This window comes from Podarcis bocagei (assembly GCF_964188305.1).
Source record: "Podarcis bocagei genome assembly, chromosome: 13".
In the NCBI taxonomy this organism is placed as follows: Eukaryota; Metazoa; Chordata; class Lepidosauria; order Squamata; family Lacertidae; genus Podarcis; species Podarcis bocagei.
Window position 1 is genome coordinate 17205646 of NC_138138.1, and position 19754 is coordinate 17225399.

Below are 19754 nucleotides of genomic sequence, written 5' to 3' on the forward strand. Positions count from 1 at the left end.
ACTAGGGATGCTGGATGTGTCCATGTGTGGATGTCCCATTTAAGAAAGGGAAGGATAGCAGGACCGTTCGTGGCTGTGTTGACTTTTCAGCTAGCTTGGTGGCCTAGGTGCTGTGGAAGTGACTCTCCAGCAGCGCCTTTGACAGCAAAGGAAAGATGTAGCTTGAGGATGTCTGACTCGTGATCTCTCTCCTTTTAACTGCACTGGCCTGGTACATTAGTGGCTGGGTGTCCATAGCTGATCTCAAAGGCAGGGAAGGAAGAGTTGGTCTGATTTCTGCCTTTCTGCTGTCTGTGAATTAAAATACTGTGTGTCCTTGTCGGTCTGCCTCCTTCAAGTCATATTGCATGCTGTTCAGCATAACAGTCGTCCGTTAACTGAGCAAGGGGTGAGCAGGATCCTATTTTCTCATGTTCTCACTGTTGAGAGAAGTCTATCATTTCTTTATTCTCCCCATTTACAAGTCTGTGCTCTGAGATCCAAAGCTGTCTTTGTGTGTGTACACACTGTCTTCCCTTGGAGCAAAGATAATTGATTATCTGTCGCCGGTTACATGCATAAGCAATTGACAGCCTTCATTGGGTTTGTCTGGGCATGTTAAATTGCGAGATTTCTCGGATTTATCATCCAAGAAAACAACTCTGCCAAGAAAGCTCTACCAGGTGATTCCCAACTTCTGGTGGCCAGGGGACACTTTGCTTTCATGCACTGCGAAAGGTTTCTCCTGCAGTGTGAAAAACTTAATAATTTCCTTGCCTTTCCAATGGAGCCTTCTTGCTATTATTCTACGTGTATTATTCTGAGCTTGCTGCCTGTTTAGAGGAGAATTACGATGCAAGCAAGCCTTTCTCTGCAGAGATCCAACAGGATGGGGGTTTGGAATTATAGGCATCTTGAATTATTTAATTTCTCACAGCGCAGCTAGGAATTCTCTGGTGGTCCAATTGTTTTTCTTCCTCGAAAGGATGGAAAAAGCAAATCGAAACAACACTTTCACAAAAGCGCCCTGCCGGTCTCTTCAGTTTCTTTTTTCCCCTCCCCAGCATCCTCCAACTTTCTCTGTTGATAAAGGCTCTTCAATCAGCACCCTCATCAGCCTGATTGCTTTGTGCCTAATTGTGTCCTTAATGCTCTCCTGTACTGCTGAGATTGTGATGTCTTCAGGCTTGAAAATGGAAAGGAGAGAACTTTTGGTGGATGCCTTTGTCTCTTAAAATTTGCTTCTAGTTAGTTCAGTGGTACCTCGGGTTACAGACGCTTCAAGTTACAGACTCTGCTAACCCAGAAATAGTACCTCGGGTTAAGAACTTTGCTTCAGGATGAGAACAGAAATCGTGCTCCGGCGGCACGGCAGCAGCAGGAGGCCCCATTAGCTAAAGTGATGCTTCAGGTTAAGAACAGTTTCAGGTTAAGAACGGACCTCCGGAACGAATTAAGTTCTTAACCTGAGGTACCACTGTAGAATTATACACGGCCTCGGATGTTTGGGATGACGGGTGATACAGAAATGTGAAGGCCAGGGGTCAGCCAACTTTTTCAGCAGGGGGCTGGTCCACTGTCCCTCAGACCTTGTGGGGGGCCGGACTATATTTGGGGGGAAAATATGAATGAATTCCTATGCCCCACAAATAACCCAGAGATGCATTTTAAATAAAAGGACACATTCTACTCATGTAATAACATGCTGATTCCCAGACTGTCTGTGGGCCGGATTTAGAAGGCGATTGGGCCGGATCCGGTCCCTGGCCCTTCGTTTGCCTACCCATGGTGAAGGCTGTAGCTGCCTTTAAATGTGAAGGAGGAGTATCTGCAGAATTCATTCCTTTCGCCAGATTTATTTTGCAAGGTATCTTGTCCCCCTGCCCCCCACCAGTCCATCCACATTCTCAAGGAAGGTACTAATTTGCAAAACATGTTTCACGGAGCAATGGGAAAGTGGAGATCTCATGGGAGGGGATCACTCCTTTCCCTAAAACCTACCATTTACAAAAATGTTTGCCTGAAAGGAGAGTATTTTCTACCTCTTGTAAAACAAGTAAACCTGGATGTTAGAGATAAGATTGGTAACAGCATCTGATTTGCTATGAAGGAATAGCCTAAAGTACAGAATTGTCTAAATGAGGTCTCCTTCTCCGTATTTTGAGTGGGAGTGGCAGTGGATTAGAGCATGGGTAGGCAAACTAAGCCCCAGGGGCCGGATCTGGCCCAATCGCCTTATAAATCTGGCCTGCGGATGGACTGGGAATCAGCGTGTTTTTACATGAGTAGAAAGTGTCCTTTTATTTAAAATGCATCTCTGGGTTACTTGTGGGGCATAGGAATTCATTCATTCCCTCCCCAAAAAATATAGTCCGGCCCCCCACAAGGTCTGAGGGACAGTGGACCGCCCCCCTGCTGAAAAAGTTTGCTGACCCCTGGATTAGAGGTTTGTTTCAGCATCCATTAAAAAACTCTTGAGTTTGGCTCTTTGTCACAAAGGTCAGCACACTGGACTCCCAGGCAACTTAAATACAGTTCCTCCAATGGGCTCCCTTTCTGTTTCCAAAGGCTGTGGGTTTGAGTACCACACAATTGCTTGGGAATCCAGTCTTGTGATGAAGACCCGCCGGCTGAGGTGTTTCAGGATTCGGCTTTGATTATGCAACAATGGGATCTGGCCGTGACAGCATAACTTTTAGCAAACCATATCGCAAAGAAGCGTTGCCAGTTAAAACCCATTGTCTGAAGTAGGAACCAAATCAAAGAAAGGGAAAGAAGTACCCAGCCTCCTCACACCTTTACTTTTTGCTTTTTTAAAGTTCCTCGCTTCCCCGCTATCTCCCAACATTTCTTAGAGACTTCAAAGGTTGTAGATCAAAAGTGATTATTAAGCTCTTTCCTTTATTCCCTCAACCCTGCTTTAATCTGGGTTCTCTGCTTGCTCCAGTTATCATAGGGACAATCACTTGAACAGAAGTAACTGCCTTGACTTCATCTATCTCCTTTTGAATTTGGGCTAATAATAATAGGCAATAGTAAAACAAAAAACCCCACTATTACCTAATTCATCTGCTGGAGCAGGGGCGACCCTGTCACCATAGTAACCCTGGTGAGTGGTTTTGTTAATGCCTTTTTAAAAATAAATTCCTTCCCCGGAAGACAAGTTCAAAATATTATACATATTTGTACTTTTCTGGGACTAATGGGTTGAGAGCACGGTCAAATGCTTTTGAACTTCCGTATTCTTTTTGGAAAGCTTTATTTGGTCTCGACTTGGTTATTGGCACAGAGTGGACTCACCAAAAGCCAAAAAACCACAGTGAAAATTCAGTCTGGGTAACATTTGCACTATACATTTAAATTACATGGCTTTCCCCCAAAGAATCCTGGGAATTGTAGTTTATTAAGATCGTTGGGAATTAAGACTCAGTAAGGGATAAACTGCAGTACCCAGGATTCTTTGGGGAAGCCCATGTGCTTTAAGGTGTGGGTGTGACCTTGAATTTGGAAAAAAGGTAGTCACTTCTGCCTTGGAGGACAGAAGCTCTTATGTGCCACCAGCACTCCCAGTTTGTTTTACAAAGGGGAGCATCCATTTATTCTGTGTCGTCCCCCCCCCCCCCGCATTTCAAGTGGTACTGCCCATTAGGAATATTGTCTTGTGACTACCATTTGGGACTGTGCTGGAGAAGCAGCACCTCCAGATCGAAGGCCGTATTAAATTACATTCTAGGATTTACATTTTTCATCAAAACCTTTTTAAATCACTGACCTGGGTGTATCCTTTTTTTTTAACGTTTGCATTAGGTAGCCATGTCCGCCAAAGCAATTTCGGAGCAGACGGGCAAGGAATTCTTGTACAAATATATCTGCACGTCCTCAGCCATCCAGAACCGCTTCAGATATGCCAGAGTGACTCCTGATACCGACTGGGATCGGCTAATCCAAGATCACCCCTGGCTCTTGACTGAGGTGAGCAGAACCGGCTGTAGTTGTTGTTCCCCACCACCCCACAAAGCAAAAAAGAAGTTATACAAGCCCAGAACAAAATGCTTTTAAGCCTCCTTGTTGTGCAGACAATGGAATGTACGCAGCTGAAAGTTCATGGGCATCGGGAATGCTTACATAAAGGACACCATCCACTCTAACGTGTTTGAGGAGGAGGAGCTCTCCAAAACAGGCTAAACCTTTTGCCCATGGGCAAGAAGCGTTGGTCCCACTATGTGCTGGCATTCGTCATGCTTGCCTTCGTGCTGAAATAGACCCTTGGTTTCTTAGGGTCTCGGTTATAAAAGATTAAGATAATAATAATAATAATAATAACAATAGTAATTTATTATTTATACCCCGCCCATCTGGCTGGGTTTCCCCATCCACTCTGGGCGGCTTCCAACTGAATATTAAAAACAATACAGCATCAGACGTTAAAAACTTCCCTAAACAGTTGTCTTTTAAAAGTAAAATAGTTGTTTATTGCCTTGACATCTGCTGGAAGGGCGTTCCACAGGGCAGGCTCCACTACCGAGAAGGCCCTCTGTCTGGTTCCCTGTAGCCTCGCTTCTTTCCCAACATCAGGGTCTTTTCCAGGGAGTCTTCTCTTCTCATGAGGTGGCCAGAGTATTGGAGCCTCAGCTTCAGGATCTATCCTTCTAGGTAGCACTCAGGGCTGATTTCCTTCAGAATGGATAGGTTTGATCTCCTTGCAGTCCATGGGACTCTCAAGAGTCTCCTCCAGCACCATAATTGAAAAGCATCAGTTCTTCGGCGATCAGCCTTCTTTATGGTCCATCTCTCACTTCCATACATTACTACAGTGGTAAAGGTAAAGGTAAAGGTAAAGGTACCCCTGCCCGAACGGGCCAGTCTTGACAGACTCTGGGGTTTGTGCGCCCATCTCACTCTATCGGCCGTGGGCCAGCGCTGTCCGGAGACACTTCCGGGTCACGTGGCCAGCGTGACAAAGCTGCATCTGGCGAGCCAGCGCAGCACACGGAACGCCGTTTACCTTCCCGCTGGTAAGCGGTACCTATTTATCTACTTGCACCCAGGGGTGCTTTCGAACTGCTAGGTTGGCAGGCGCTGGGACCGAGCAGCGGGAGCGCACCCCGCCGCGGGGATTCGAACCGCCGACCTTTCGATCGGCAAGCCCTAGGCGCTGAGGCTTTTACCCACAGCGCCACCCGCGTACCTCGGGTTAAGTACTTAATTCGTTCCAGAGGTCCGTTCTTAATCTGAAACTGTTCTTAACCTGAAGCACCACTTTAGCTAATGGGGCCTCCCACTGCCGCTGCACCGCCGGAGCACGATTTCTGTTCTCATCCTGAAGCAAAGTTCTTAACCCGAGGTACTATTTCTGGGTTAGCGGAGTCTGTAACCTGAAGCGTATGTAACCCGAGGTACCGCTGTACTGGGAAAACCATAGCTTTAACTATCTTAAATTGCCTCCCCTCAATTGCATTGGTACTTGTTCCACTTCCCTGTCTGGTCAGCTGTAAGTAATTCCACTCACCACAGGGGAGCCCTAACATAACCGCAAGCCGAAACACTCATGCCAGCGTGTAAGGATCCAAAAATATTTATTCCAGCTCTTGCTTTGAGGATCCTATTAATCCTTGAATTAATTGAGAAAGCCACCCGGAGCCCTTGCTGCCTTCCGGCAAAGCTCACGGGAAAACTATATTCTCCTCGCTGAGGCATGCCAGCCACTGACTCACATAACTAAGTGCAGGGTATTTAATTAGCCAGCAGTACAGCTGCCTTCCATCAGAGAGAAAAATGAGACTGTGTGGCAGATCTGTGTTTGGCTAAATGTGATTAAACTGGATGGCAGCCAGGAGATCAAGCTATAGAAAGGAACTGGGGACAGGCTGTCTCCTTGCACAGTTAAAAACTGGGGCGAGGCCCTAAAACTTCCCAAGGTGACACAGAGGACCTAAGATTCTGTGCCAGTTAAGGTTTGCACCCCAAACATGCAACTGGCCACACTTGTCAGCTGACTGGTCAAATACTGTGAATCATAGAATTGTAGAGTTAGAAGGGAGCCAGAGGATCATCTAGTCTCCAATATGAAGGAATATGCAGCTGCCCCATAATAAAGGGATCAAACCTGCAACCATGGCGTTATCAGCACCACGCTCTAACCCAGGCACCCCCAAACTCAGCCCTCCAGATGTTTTGGGACTACAACTCCCATCATCCCTAGATAACAGGACCAGTGGTCAAGGATGATGGGAATTGTAGTCCCAAAAAACATCTGGAGGGCCGACTTTGGGGATGCCTGCTCTAACCAACTGAGCTATCCAGGCTTGTTAACGTGTTAATATTAACAGCTAACTTGATTTGTTTCTGTAACTAGGGTAAGGAATCGAAGCTGCCGATGATCGCAATAGTTTTGTCCTCTTTCTAATTTAAAAAAGAAGGAATGATTTTTGAATATTTTGTCAGCCAACTGTCCTAGCCCTATGCGGCCCAGGACCCTCGTACCTATGGGACCACCTCTCCTGGTATGCCCCGCGGAGGACCTCAAGGTCCACTAGTGACAACACTTTGGAGGTCCTAGGTCGCAAGGTGGTTAGATTGGTCTCAACGAGGGCCAGGGCCTTTTCAGTACTGGCCCCGACTTGGCGGAAAGCTCTGTCACAAGAGACTAGGGCCCTGCGGGACTTGACATCTTTCCACAAGGCCTGCAAGACAGAGCTGTTCCGCCTGGCCTTTGGTGTGGACTCAGTCTGACCCTTATGTTTCCCTCCCCTTACGGTTTTGATTTATGGGCTACTATTAGAATGAGGCTGCATTTTAAATTGTATTTTAATCCGTATTTTAAATTGGTTCCCCCCCCCCATTATGTTTTTATTGTAATTTTACTGGTGTTAGCCGCCCTGAGCCCGGTTCTGGCTGGGGAGGGTGGGGTATAAATAAAATTATTATTATTATTATTAAGCCATGAGAAGAGAGCAATGCCTGCACAGTTGTGTCTGCTTTCTTGTGCTAAAAATGTGCACAGATTGCTTCCAGGAAGCAACACTTATCTATGATCTTAGCTGTGCCGGTTTCTTTGTTATTTCTGCTATGTGACCTCTTTGCATGGAGAGCCTACAAGCGCCTAAACTAGGCCTCACCCTTCTCGGAAACTGGCAAGTTGTTTGCAAGTTTTTCACTTATCACCTGTAAGGCTAGTTTTCCACTTTTGGTTTCCCTTTTTTCCAAATCCCAGCGTCTCGTGGTGAAGCCTGACCAGCTGATAAAACGGCGCGGCAAACTTGGCTTGGTGGGGGTGAATCTTGACCTGGAACAGGTGAAGGCCTGGCTGAAGCCGCGTCTCGGACATGAAACCACAGTGAGTGTTGCCATTATTTCTTCCCCACCTACTTAACCGAGCTGTTGTCAAGATGAAACGCTGCAATAAGCTTCCTTTTGAGGACGGGCAGGATATTAATGAAGCAAATAAAAAGCGGCGAGATTAATTTATGACCTTAAAAGAAGGCATTTTCCGTGGCAGCCCACTAAGTTGTGGAACTGAGGCACCTTTATTAATATAGCTTCTGGTGAATGCTGAAAACACACCTCTTTACCTTTGAGGTGCATCTTTTTAAGACCCCCTTATTTATGTAATTTAAAGTTATTTTAAACTGTTTTTGGTATTGTGCCTAAATGTGGTAACCCACCCTGGGAACTTAGGGTGAGGGGCAGGGAAATAATAATAATTTTGTGAGAAAGTAGCACTTCATAATGCAGGGGTGAATAATACCTTTTGTTTTCGATATTTGGATGGGGCTTCTCATCCAGAGTATGTTTGTTTCTCATTTTCCACAGATTGCCAAAGCTAAGGGCATCCTAAAGAACTTCTTGATAGAGCCTTTCGTGCCACACAAACAGGTTAGTTTTATTTGTATGCGCAAGCGGAGATTTGCACGGATAACAGTTATTGCGGGAGCACAGCTTTATTCTTGCATCATAAAGGTTGCAGCTCCTTTCCTCCAGGACTCTTTTCCCCACGGAGTGGCTTTTATTAATCAAACCAAAGAATTTTGAAAACCTTGGCAGAGAAATTGGATAACCTCACCTCGAGGCAACAAACAATGTTGCAGGGAGGGGTAGTGGAAGCTCTCAGCTTGCTCGTGTTCTCCTTCATATACTGTATTTTTCGCTCTATAAGACGCACCAGACCATAAGACGCACCTAGTTTTTGGAGGAGGAAAACAAGAAAAAAAATATTCTGAATCTCAGAAGCCAGAACAAGAGGGATCGCTGTGCAGCGAAAGCAGCAATCCCTCTTGCTGTTCTGGCTTCTGGGATAGCTGTGCAGCCTGCATTCGCTCCATAAGACGCACACACATTTCCCCTTACTTTTTAGGAGGGAAAAAGTGAGTCTTATAGAGCAAAAAATACGGTACTTCCCTTGGTTCCGAAAACGCAAAAAGCTCTGCTGCTCTTTGGTCTGGTAGAACCTTTACCATCCCGGTGTCTCAAATCCACAGGCGGAGGAATTCTACGTGTGCATTTACGCAGCCCGCGAGGGAGACTACGTGCTGTTCTACCACGAGGGCGGCGTGGATGTGGGGGATGTTGACACGAAGGCTCAGAAGCTGCTGGTGCGCGTGGACGAGAAGTTGGATGAGCCCAGTGTCAAGAAGCATCTACTGGCACATGCCCCGCCGAACAAGAGAGAGTAATTCTGAAATCTTGCTCTTTTTATACATATCTTAAAATGTTAATTGTGGGTTATGGACAGACGTGTTTTACATGACCTTGCAGGCTAGGTACCCCACTCCCCCCCCCCCCCCCAGTAGAGCTGGGCGATATATTGATAAGTTGTCTGAAACCGGTATGGCGTTCAGATCGCACCAGCTCTAGTTGCCTGTGGATGGAAAAGGCTCAGGCAGGCAGATCCTGAGAAAGTTTCGGTGAGCACCTTCTTGGACTCCATCTGCCTGTGCCCTTGAGGAAGCCCCTTGCTGCTCGTGAGCAGTATCGGGGCTTGCTCAGCTGGGGTTGGTGGTGGAAGGCTTCCCATCCCCCATCTGAGCAGTTTAACGAAGGACCGACGCTCCTCGTTTGCACGAGAGCAGGGGAGGCATCTGGCCTCGCTCACTAGGGCTGGGCGATGCATCCGTGCTGCTGTTTCTACCTCCCCTAACTTGGGGGAACAAGAAGCGGGCAAGATACATTCCAGGCGTTGTGGTATATCAGCACATCACGGTATTTAGCTGCTCATATAGCACAGTGTTGAGAACCAGCCCTACTCCTGAGAAGAGCTTTGCTTCAAAGTCATCCAAAAGGTGTCTTCTGTTTTGCTTTTACAGTGGTACCCTGGTTTATGACCATAATCCGTTCCGGAGGTCCGGTTGTAAACCAAAACAGGTTGTAACCCAAGCCGCACTTTCGCCAATGGGGCCTCCAAAAAAAGGGGAGGGGGGCTTTAATAAAAAAGGGTTGTAATTCAAAAAAAGGGACATGCACTTCCGGGTTTGACGTGGTTGTAATCCAAAATGGTTGCAAACCAGGGTACCATTGTATATGGTAGGCAGAGGTTCCCGGGAAGGGTTTGGAAAATGCTTCTGGGCCAGCTTTAGTTTAAAGGGACAGGAAGGAACTGCTTTTCAGTACAGTGGTACCTCTGGATGCGAACGGGATCTGTTCCGGAGCCCCATTTGCATCCTGAACCGAATGGCGACCCGCGTCTGCTCGTGCATGCAATTCGCTGCCTCTGCGCATGCGCGTCACGTCATTTTGAGCATCTGCGCATGCGCGAGTGGTGAAACCTGGAAGTAACACGTTCCGTTACAACGTTCGGCGCAACCCGAAAATGCTCAACCTGAAGCAACTTCAACCCAAGGTATGACTGTATCAGATTTCAGTTATGTTCCTCCTCGAGCATCTGAAGCTGTCAGGCAGGACTTCCACGCTCAAGGCCTGGGTATACCTGTGGCTGGGGCAGGCCAGCCCTACGAGCTTGCACCAAAGCTTGTAGTCGCCACTTGCTTCGCCCCCTCTGCCCCTCTCTGGACAAGATCCCCTCCAACCAGCCATTCCCATAGGAGACACCAGTGGATAGGGGAACGCACCCTTCTGGACAACAATGCTTGAAGGTGCCCTGAACAACTTTGGGTAGCGGTGCCCAGCTCTCCTCCGCCTGCGTTCCTTGCTGTAGCAAGAAAAGCCGGCCCAGGGAGGGTTTCCTGTTGGGCCCTGCATGGCAGAGGCTCTTTAGGCATCTTGACCAAACAGCCCCAAGCCTTCATCTCGGCATAGGAGCTGGGGCAGTGGCAGGGACTGCAGCGCAACCCACAGGACAACCCTTCACCTGCCTCTGCGGCTTCGAAGTCTAGAGGAAGGCCAGCAGCTCGCTATAGGGAAGTGCTGCTTGCTAGGGCGAGCATAATTGTCTGAAGTCCACCTGTGGTCTTTAAGAAAAGCATCCTTAGTACTCACAATGGTTGGTAGAGAAAACATCCTCTGTTTTTCTCCTGTCCTTTTTTTGTTTCTGTGGTGGTGAACGGCTGGGTTCTCCCCCCCCCTCTTTTCTTTTTACACTAAAAAATCATTTTCTCGACATGGAGGTGCCCTGCTGACATTTTGAAGGAGCCTGCTTTCCTTTTAATGTCGTCTTCAGGCGGATAATAAATGGCCTTTAGGGAGGGATCGCGATGGCAGGTGACGCAGTCCCAATGTCTGACTCATTCAGGCCTGGGCGTCTGAAACCTCAGCTGGACTGACGGCAGACAGACTGAAGGAACTAACGATATGGCTGTATAACAGGCCCAATGTGGAGTGTCTTTGGTGTGCACCCATTTGGTCTTGATGAATTTGTCTGTGTCTGTTTTCCCATTTTGTGTGTGTTTCTGCCTTCTTTATATAGTGTCTTGGCGAGCTTCATCTCTGGCCTCTTCAATCTTTACGAAGACTTATATTTTACGTACCTGGAAATCAATCCGCTAGGTAACTCCTCTCTGTTGTTTTCAGTGAAATGTCCACATCTCATTCATTCTGTATTCTGCAGTTCTCAATTATACGGCGAAGTGTGGTAGAATAGAAAATGAAGATGGAGCACGGGCCGCTCGCTGCAGACAGGCAATGCATTTCCATGAACTTGTTCTTGTCAGAGTCACTTAAATTAGGCCTCCTCCACAAACAGGGAGCGTAGAAAGTGTCCATCAGTCTTTGAGAGCGCTGGTGCAAGCGAATCTTTCCAGAGATTAATTTTGACGTCCAGTTCTCACAAGCCTCCAGAAACGAGGGTCAAACTAGATGCAATATAAAATGCACTGTCGTCATTCTCCCTCCCTTGTGAGTTTAAAATAACAACCATGTCCCCTCTCAGCTTTAAAAATAAATAAATTAAAATAAACAAAAGGGTGAACGATGAAGAACAATGATGTTTAGCATCACATCTAGTCTGGTCCTGAGAAATCCACTTTGATCAGAACATGTAGCATCCTTTATTTCCGAGGATCACTTAATATTTTTATTTATCTAGGAATTTTATTTGACATGGGATATATTGTGCAAATTCACTGCATCCTTGCCTGCGTGTAGCAGGCATGGTTGGTGTATTGCATGATGTGTGACTTTCCCTTCCCCCAGCTGTATAATTCCCAGGGGCTTCTTTTGGCCCGTGGTGGGTATATGCAGGAAGCAGAGGTGGGGGTGGGGATGACAAATTTGCCTGCCACTTCTTGTTGTTGTTAAATATACATGCTGCTTATATGCCAATATGGCTTCCAAGTGGTTTGCAACTATAAAATCAACCCACAATTAAAAAACACGTAATATTAAAACATCCTTAATTGAAATATACAAGCAAACAAATAAAAAAAGCCACTGAAAACCCACCCCTCAGATTAAAAGAACTAAATACTTAATAACCAGACCCAGGTGTCTTCATGAAAAGGGAGGGGGGACGACCCACAGATCATCATTAAACTATTATACATTTAATGCATTCAGGAGATAGTTGTAAGAGAGGTATTTGTAAGAGAGCACATTTCTATTCAGTGAAAGTTGGCTTATTCGTGTGTTACGCAATGTTACTGGCCTTTCACCCAGTAAAGATAAAAGGGAAAAGTCTAGCTCCTCTTTCAGGCCCTGAGGGAGACACATTTTTAAAAAATACTTCAGGATCCACTGTGTTTATTTTCTAAGTAAAGGTTTTGTTCTGAGTCTTTGGATGCTTCTTTTTTTTGTTTTGTTTTCTGGGGTACTCCTGCGATGTGAAGCAGCCTGCAGCCATGTTCATAATGGTCAGAAGTAGTTTGCTGCAGGCTAAAAGGCACTTTGGCACATAAATATCACAGAAAGTGACCATGTATGGAGTTGACCTTGTTCAGCGTGGACTGGCTGTGGGTCTTGGGTAGATGTTAGCCACCCCTGTCTTTTCTGCGTCCAGATTTATTCCAGAAGTGTGCCCCAGCCACTGGAAGGTGCTGGTTGTGCTATGATGGTGGATCTGGTTCAGCACTCAACAGGGAAAGACCCCATGAAATTGAGAACCATTTCCTACCTAGGCAACACCTTGAAACTAGATGCTTTTCCATTTGTTGGTCCTTGTTAGTAGGTTCATGCTGACCTCCTCCTTCTGTCTCCCCCTCTCCCCTCGCCAACAAAGTTGTAACCGCAGATGGCGTTTATGTTCTTGACCTCGCTGCGAAGATCGACGCAACGGCTGACTATATCTGCAAAGTGAAATGGGGCGATGTGGATTTCCCCCCTCCCTTTGGAAGAGAAGCTTATCCAGAGGTAAACGAAAAGGGCTGCTCTCAGGGTGGTGTTAGGGAATTAAGGTGGCCTAAGTGCGTTCTGTTGAGCATGAGGCTCCTTGACTCCAGCTAACGTGCAACAAAGCCTCCGTCTCGAAATCCGAATTCCCATCAGAACATTTTGGTCCCACTTTGGTCTCCCAAAATCCCCTGTGTCTTGTTGCTTGGCAGAATGTCTCCAGTGGTTATCTGATGCTCTGGCATTTCTTAATTTAGTAATTACAGCAATTGCACAAAATACAAACCAAGGTGGAAGGCTGTTGTTTTTTTTAAAAAAAGAATTGTTGTCTGGCCAAGAAATCCATTTAGATACCTCTTTTCTTCCCTGCCCGCCAATCCCCATTAGTGTGTTATTGCTCAAGTGCTGACATTTAACTCAATTTGGCCAGGTTTCTAATGGATGAGTTATTTTTTTAAAAAAACAACAACACACGACCTCACTGAATCATCCCCCTTGCCAGGCACTAATGAAGACTCTTAGACTCTACACTTGTTAAGAATGTTAATGAACTTGGGTCTGGCCTCTGCAAGAACAGAAAGAAATGTTCTCAAAATCCACAGGGTAGGAGCAGCACCAAAAGGAAGGCTCAATCTCTGTTATTAACTGAGGTTTGGGCCCCTACCTAATCACTTCATCAACCCCCTTTTTCTTCGTACACCTTTCTTGAACATCGGTTCTTTCGTCCGTCCCTCCAGTGGTAGTTTGGCTAACCTTGGAGATGAACAGAAAGCACCCCTCCTGTTTTTCACTGGTTTTTCTCCCTCTCATTTTGGGGGGGTGCTTCTACAGCATTATTTGGGACCTGGGGTAGTCCAACTTCCTTCCTCTTCAGATCTAATATTTGCACCAGAGATTTACGTTGGCCTGGAATTGTTTAACTAAAATGTATTAGATTCCCATAGCACCTCACAGTATAAAATTGCTAGGATGACAAGCCTGGTATCCATACTTGACAGGGTGGGGCAAGCACAGGGGTCCATTATCCCTGGAGGAACAAATACAACTGATACCTGGCTGCCTTTTTTAGAAATAATAATAATAATAATAATGGGGTTTTTTTAGTGGCTTGATACTTTGAAGAGAAACCCCAGTCCAGGCGGTGGCTGAATCCCTCCAACGCTGTTATCCTCAGTACCTCTGCCCCCGTCAAACACCACTGGGGAATGCTACTGAAGTACTACTGAGCAGATAGAGTTTTGCTGCTTTCAACACTGCCACCCAACCCTTCTGCCTCGTTAGTTGTTTTTTGGTGAAAGAGTGGGGAAGTTTATCATGCCTGTGGCCTCCTCCTCAGACCTGGCCTTGACCTTACAGGCTTGTTTACGTTATTATTATTATTATTATTATTATTATTATTATTATTATTATTATTATCATTAATAATAATTATCATTATTATATTCAGCTTAACAGGAGACTTGGGTTGAGAGATCAAGGGAATGCCTGTGTAAACAGGTGTGCCAAATGTCGTGACCTCCCTCAAGGAATCATGGAATCGTATTGCTGTAGGGGGAGAGGAGCCATGATTGATGACACACCTTGTAAATTCCTGAGGGTGGGACTAGATTTTATCTTTGGAAACATTGGTTTCAATATACGTGTGTGAAAACACAGAAATGAGTGCAAAGATGTGCACCTTGCCCCATTTTGACTCCAGAAAGGACATTTATCTGGCTTCATAACTCAATGAGTGAGCGAGTGTCATTTAAATTGATCTACGGGCATTTGTGGGGGGAAATGGAAATATGGGGAAAGGATTACTTGCTCCTCCTTTATTTCCCCCCACAAAAGGCTTTGTGTTATGAGAGAAGTGTGGAGTTTACTGTTTTGCCCTTAGAAGTTTTGATTCTAATAATATGCGGGCTCTTGTCTGCAGGAAGCCTATATCGCTGACCTTGACGCCAAGAGTGGAGCCAGCCTAAAGTTGACCATCTTGAATCCCAAAGGCAGAATATGGACCATGGTGGCTGGAGGCGGCGCCTCCGTAGTGTACAGGTACCAAGCGCATATCTTGTGGGAGTGGCAGCTGAATAATGTATGGCTCAACTCCAAGTTCCATCTTTTGATTAGTCATCGTTTGCTCTTCCTTGCCCAATCATCCCACACGGGTTAATCATTGTTGGAATGGAATGATGAGACTTTTGAGAGGTCCCTGGAACTCTCTCGGCGGTACATTGCCCTTAATACTTAGGAGATTTTGCTGTCCCTGAAATGGAGCCTACGCTTAGGCCTTAGACAACATATTCCATATAAATACACGGACTGATAACCTGATACATGATTTGCCACCCTGGGAATCTCTGCTATTTTTGCTTTGCTTTCAAAATGCAGTTGTAGCAAAAATGTATAGTGAGAATTCTCAGGTGTTTAGGCTTGTGGAGCGCGGCTTCACATATCAATGCTTGAGAGGCATAGTGGTCCTGTCACATTTTTCTCCAGTTGCCATGGTGGCTGGAAGAAACTGTGCTTAGGCTCAGCTATGACCACTGCTGGGTAAATTCTTACCAACACTTAACTTTGGGAAGCCGAGGATATTTTATGCAAGATAATTTGATACGCATGCACACACTTCAATTCTGCTAAGTGGGTTCTAATCCTCGCTAACTAAACTGGCTTCTCTGTTTCTGTCTGCAAAGTTCAAAAAAAAACCCACCTCCCACTGTTGGCTGAGCTGCTGTGTTGCCACATGAACATTTTATTTTAACTATTGTGGCGGGATTTTCTGACTGAAGAGCTGATGCTCTTGCCTCAGTTCCTCATCGTGAACTAGGAACGCAGCCTCGTTCTTGCTCCGCTTTCCACAGGGTCTTATGGGCATCCTTAGTTTCGCAGACTGAGCCTTCTTAATATCACTTGTGTGCTTTCCACTTAGTGACACCATCTGTGACCTTGGTGGGGTGAACGAACTCGCCAACTATGGCGAATATTCCGGAGCTCCCAGTGAACAGCAGACCTACGACTATGCCAAGACTATCCTCTCCCTCATGACACGGGAAAAGCACCCAGAAGGTAAAAGAGAACGTGTGGGGTGGGGGAGCACCTCAAGCCTGGGGACTGTTAGAATTCCTGCTCCATGATTGCAGTCACGGGATTGTTGTCTTTCACACAACAGTATATGTTTTGACTCCACAGAGTGGGAAGTGACGGAGACTCTTTGCTGTCTGATGCTAGAGAGAGAGGGGGAGCCATGTTGCAGTGCTCCGTGTGTGCTTATATGTAAATAAAGTAGATTAGCCAAAATGCTGCGTTGCTGAGGTCTGTTACGCATGATGTGCAAACTCTACGGACCCCTAAGTGTGCCGGTGTCTGTTGGCATCAGTCGCTGTGACGTTCAGGCTGAAGAAAGCTTTTGAAGCTCCCAAACAATCGACCAGGAGGGAGAGAACATGCCAGTCTGGCATGTGTCTCTGCCAGGGTCCTACTCAAGTGTAGGCCGAGCTCCTGACACGGACCATTCTGATTGGCCCAGGAGGCCATGCCCAACCAAATCCCCCTCTGACCAGCCATGTTCCATACCTTCCTCAAGCATTTTTAGGCCTTCCTGGAATGAGCCACTGAACTGTGATATTGTCTCTTGGATGCGGAATGGAGAAAGGTGTGTTTTGTGTGTGGATGTAGAAACCTTGGGTGCGCCTTTTGTGTGCCAGGAGTGTGGTTTACTGTGGAAAGTTGTTTCATAGAAATACTTGTTGTTCTTCGACGCAACACCTTGGTGGTCGGACGTTGGAACCACCGTTCTCTTGAACCCATCCTAGTGCCTAGAAATGACCCACTTAATGGTCCATGCTAGGCTGGCCAGGAAAAAGAATGTGACAACAAGCAAGGGAGAAGCAGATAAAGAGAAGAGAGGGAGCTGGCAGGTAGAGAAACTCAGATGGGGAAAGAAGAGAAGGTCAATGAGAGGTGAGAGGAGGAGGGACAAGAGGAAGGAACAGTAGCAGGAAGGAAATGCTCCTACCTGGCTCAGTGAAAGCCGAGGGGCAGCCTAATGGCCTCCTGGCCCCACAACCAGCTAGATCCTTTGGGGACTGAGACTCCCTGCCCCAGTGGTCCTCTAGGAAGGCCTAGCCTCAACCAGACCCTACAGGACTTCTACCCTGGTGCATTTTCACCAACACCTTCCAAAGAAGCTGGTAAGCATTTAAGTCCTGCAACTGCTTGCTGCTGAATGTGGTGATAATGAGCGATTGGGTTTGTGCAAAGCTTTCCAAAAGACAGCTTTTCTCCCACCCCCAGAGACATCTAGGTGCATTCAGAATTTCTTCAGGGAACCAATGTGTGCATGTTATTTTATAATGACCAACGTCTATATTGGAGCATCCTCCTGGCCAGTGCTGGATTTACATATAAGCTAAACAAGCTATAGCTTAGGGCTCCACTCTCTTGGGGGCCCCCCAAAAATTAAAGGAAAACTGGATGTACCTATTACTAGAAATACCGTCTTTTACACTCACTAAGTGTAACAGGGTACAAAGGTCTGCTGTTCCAATGAACAGTGTGGGCTGCTATGGTGATATTGACATTATATAAAAATCCATTGTATTAATGACAATTGCATTGTACAGGTTATAACCTTAATTTCATATTAATAAAGCTATTTATAATTATTAGTAGTTTGCATCATATATTTACACCTATTATTATTTCATTTTATAGTGAGTTTCTAGAGACTAGATTATGAGTCTTTGTAAATTGTGTTTCTAAAGGAACTCTTGTTATTGCCAAATGCCAACGTGTTTGCATTATTAAGTTTGTTATGAATAAAAAATCATTTTAAGTTAGAGCTTAATAATTATTTCACTATTAATATACTACTACTTCTTTGTATTTCACTGTTAATATACTTCTTCTTAATTGTATTTCAGTTCAACAATTACTTTGATAAAATAGATATTTTGTTAGGTGCAAATGGCTTTAGATACCTATCAGGTCCATCAATTACCGTATAGCATATATTCAACACAAAAAACAGCGACAATTTGTTGTTGACAAAGGACAGCTGGACATATAAAGGGCCTCGTTACCTTCAGTAGCTTAGGGCCTCATCAAACCTAAATCCAGCCCTGCTACTGCCTATCAGCTGCTTCTAAAGCGCTCCAGGCCTAGAATTATGTTCTGGTATTTCTTAACAAATCAACTCCTTTCTCTTCCCTCTTGTTCCTTCCTCTACCTTGCACAGGCAAAATCCTGATCATTGGAGGGAGCATTGCTAACTTTACCAACGTGGCTGCCACCTTTAAGGTAAAGTTGATCCCAAAAAGGTGCATGGCACTGGTCATTCATATTGGCATCCTCATCTGAGTACGCCGGTAAAGAAACATTTACGTTTTGCTGAGTTTCCAGGGTGGATTGGAACTGAATTGAATGGGTTGTTGACTCAGCACTGTCTGTGCGAGTGCCGAGGGAACTTAGGTTTTGTCTGGGGCAAGTTGCAGCGCTGTGATGAGGTTCAGTACTCTTGCGAGGATCAAAAAATAGGTACTGCCTCTAGTCTTTCATCCTAGTTGCAGTGCACTGACCCAAGGTAGCCTGTCCTTCAGCTTCTGTGGTGAGAGGAGGCAAGATCAGGCGAGGCAGTGGTGTGAGCATCGTTAATGTGGATTTTGTTGGCTTGATAGCTAGAGCTAGCCATGAGTGTCTGTGCATGATTCTCTGTTTTTAATATTTCCTTCTGCAGGGCATTGTGAGGGCTATTAAAGATTATCAGGGTCCTCTGAAAGAGCATGAAGTCAGGATCTTCGTGAGGAGAGGAGGCCCAAACTACCAGGAGGGCTTACGAGTCATGGGGGAAGTAGGTGAGCAAAACCCTGAGGATTATTTAAACTTCAAATACCGTATTTTTCGCTCTATAACACGCACCCGACCATAACACGCACATAGTTTTTAGAGGAGGAAAAGAAGGAAAAAAAATATTCTAAACGAAACAGTGGATGTATGATTTTTGTGGTTCATGCTGTGGCCACAGACATGTGATTTGACGGTGAGTTTGGGGTAGTCCAATGCAAAAATCCTGAGGATCCATGTGGATCCATGCTTTGTAACCACGCTTTTGCACCACTGCGGCCCCAGGCAACAGTGGGTGCATGATTTTTTTGGTGCAAGATGTAACCATGGACATGCTATGTGACCTGATGGTGAATTTGGGGTGACCCAGTGCAAAAATCCTAAGGATCCATGTGGATCCGTGCTTTGTAACCAGGCTCTCTGTCCCTCTCTTCTCCCCACTCAGTGGCTCTTCTCCCGCTTTTTTCTGTTGCAAAGCGAGCAAAGCGAGCCACGGAGGAGGGAAGGAAGGGGAACCATGGATCCTCTGCTCACGACTGCAGCAGATCCCCCCCGCCACCCGTAGGCATTCCCTCCATAACACGCACAGACATTTCCCCTTACTTTCTAGGAGGAAAAAAGTGAGTGTTATGGAGCAAAAAATACGGTACTTCCTGCTTCCTCATTTGCTTTCATTTGTTTTTGCTCTCAGCCCGGGTCCTTAGCCTCATTTAAAGAGCGTTGATGACAGCTGGCAACAAAGGTTTCTCAATATGGCCCCTGGGTTCCCCATCGGACTTCCAGCATGGTTGATAAAAAGAACCTTCATGCCCCTCAGCCAATCTCTTGAACTTGAGCCCAGAGGCAGGAGAAGGAAAGCCAGCAGACTTTCCAGTGCTTGCTCCATTCAAAACATGGTTCTCTGTTTAAAAACCAGTGGCTGGCCCCAGGGCATTAAAGACTTGGTAACTCCAACTTTTGACAATTCGGGCTACATTTTTTTATGCTGCTAGATTAAGACTTCTCTCTTACACTGTCTCCCAGTAGTAATAAACTTAACCGGTGATGGTCATTGCTGTGTACCCATGATAAAACAAGGCCTCTCTTTAACTTCACCATACAGTGGACGCTAAGGTTGCGAACATGATCCATGTAGGATGCACGTTCGCAACCCACAGCGGCGCAGTGCGTTTCTGCGTTTCTGCGCAAAGCGTGATTTAGTGCTTCTGCGCATGCGCGACTGCCGAAACCCAGAA

At 46.0% G+C, this 19754-nt stretch overlaps 1 protein-coding gene and 1 long non-coding RNA gene across 3 annotated transcripts in view; one reads left to right on the forward strand and one right to left on the reverse strand.

Annotated features, from left to right (window-relative positions):
* The window catches only part of LOC308571476, a 379389-nt gene that overhangs the window by 342907 nt on the left and 16728 nt on the right, over nt 1–19754 (reverse strand). The window lies entirely within an intron of this gene.
* Nucleotides 1–19754, forward strand: part of ACLY (ATP citrate lyase) — a 58895-nt gene that overhangs the window by 11781 nt on the left and 27360 nt on the right. For both annotated transcript variants that reach the window (XM_081166146.1, XM_081166147.1), the window contains exons 2-11: nt 3787–3951; nt 7193–7315; nt 7792–7854; nt 8457–8647; nt 10838–10917; nt 12584–12714; nt 14612–14730; nt 15608–15744; nt 17915–17976; nt 18413–18530. In XM_081166146.1, coding sequence (XP_081022272.1) covers nt 3793–3951; nt 7193–7315; nt 7792–7854; nt 8457–8647; nt 10838–10917; nt 12584–12714; nt 14612–14730; nt 15608–15744; nt 17915–17976; nt 18413–18530 — 1183 coding nt within the window. In that variant the 5' untranslated portion in view covers nt 3787–3792. The remainder of the gene's footprint in view (nt 1–3786; nt 3952–7192; nt 7316–7791; nt 7855–8456; nt 8648–10837; nt 10918–12583; nt 12715–14611; nt 14731–15607; nt 15745–17914; nt 17977–18412; nt 18531–19754) is intronic.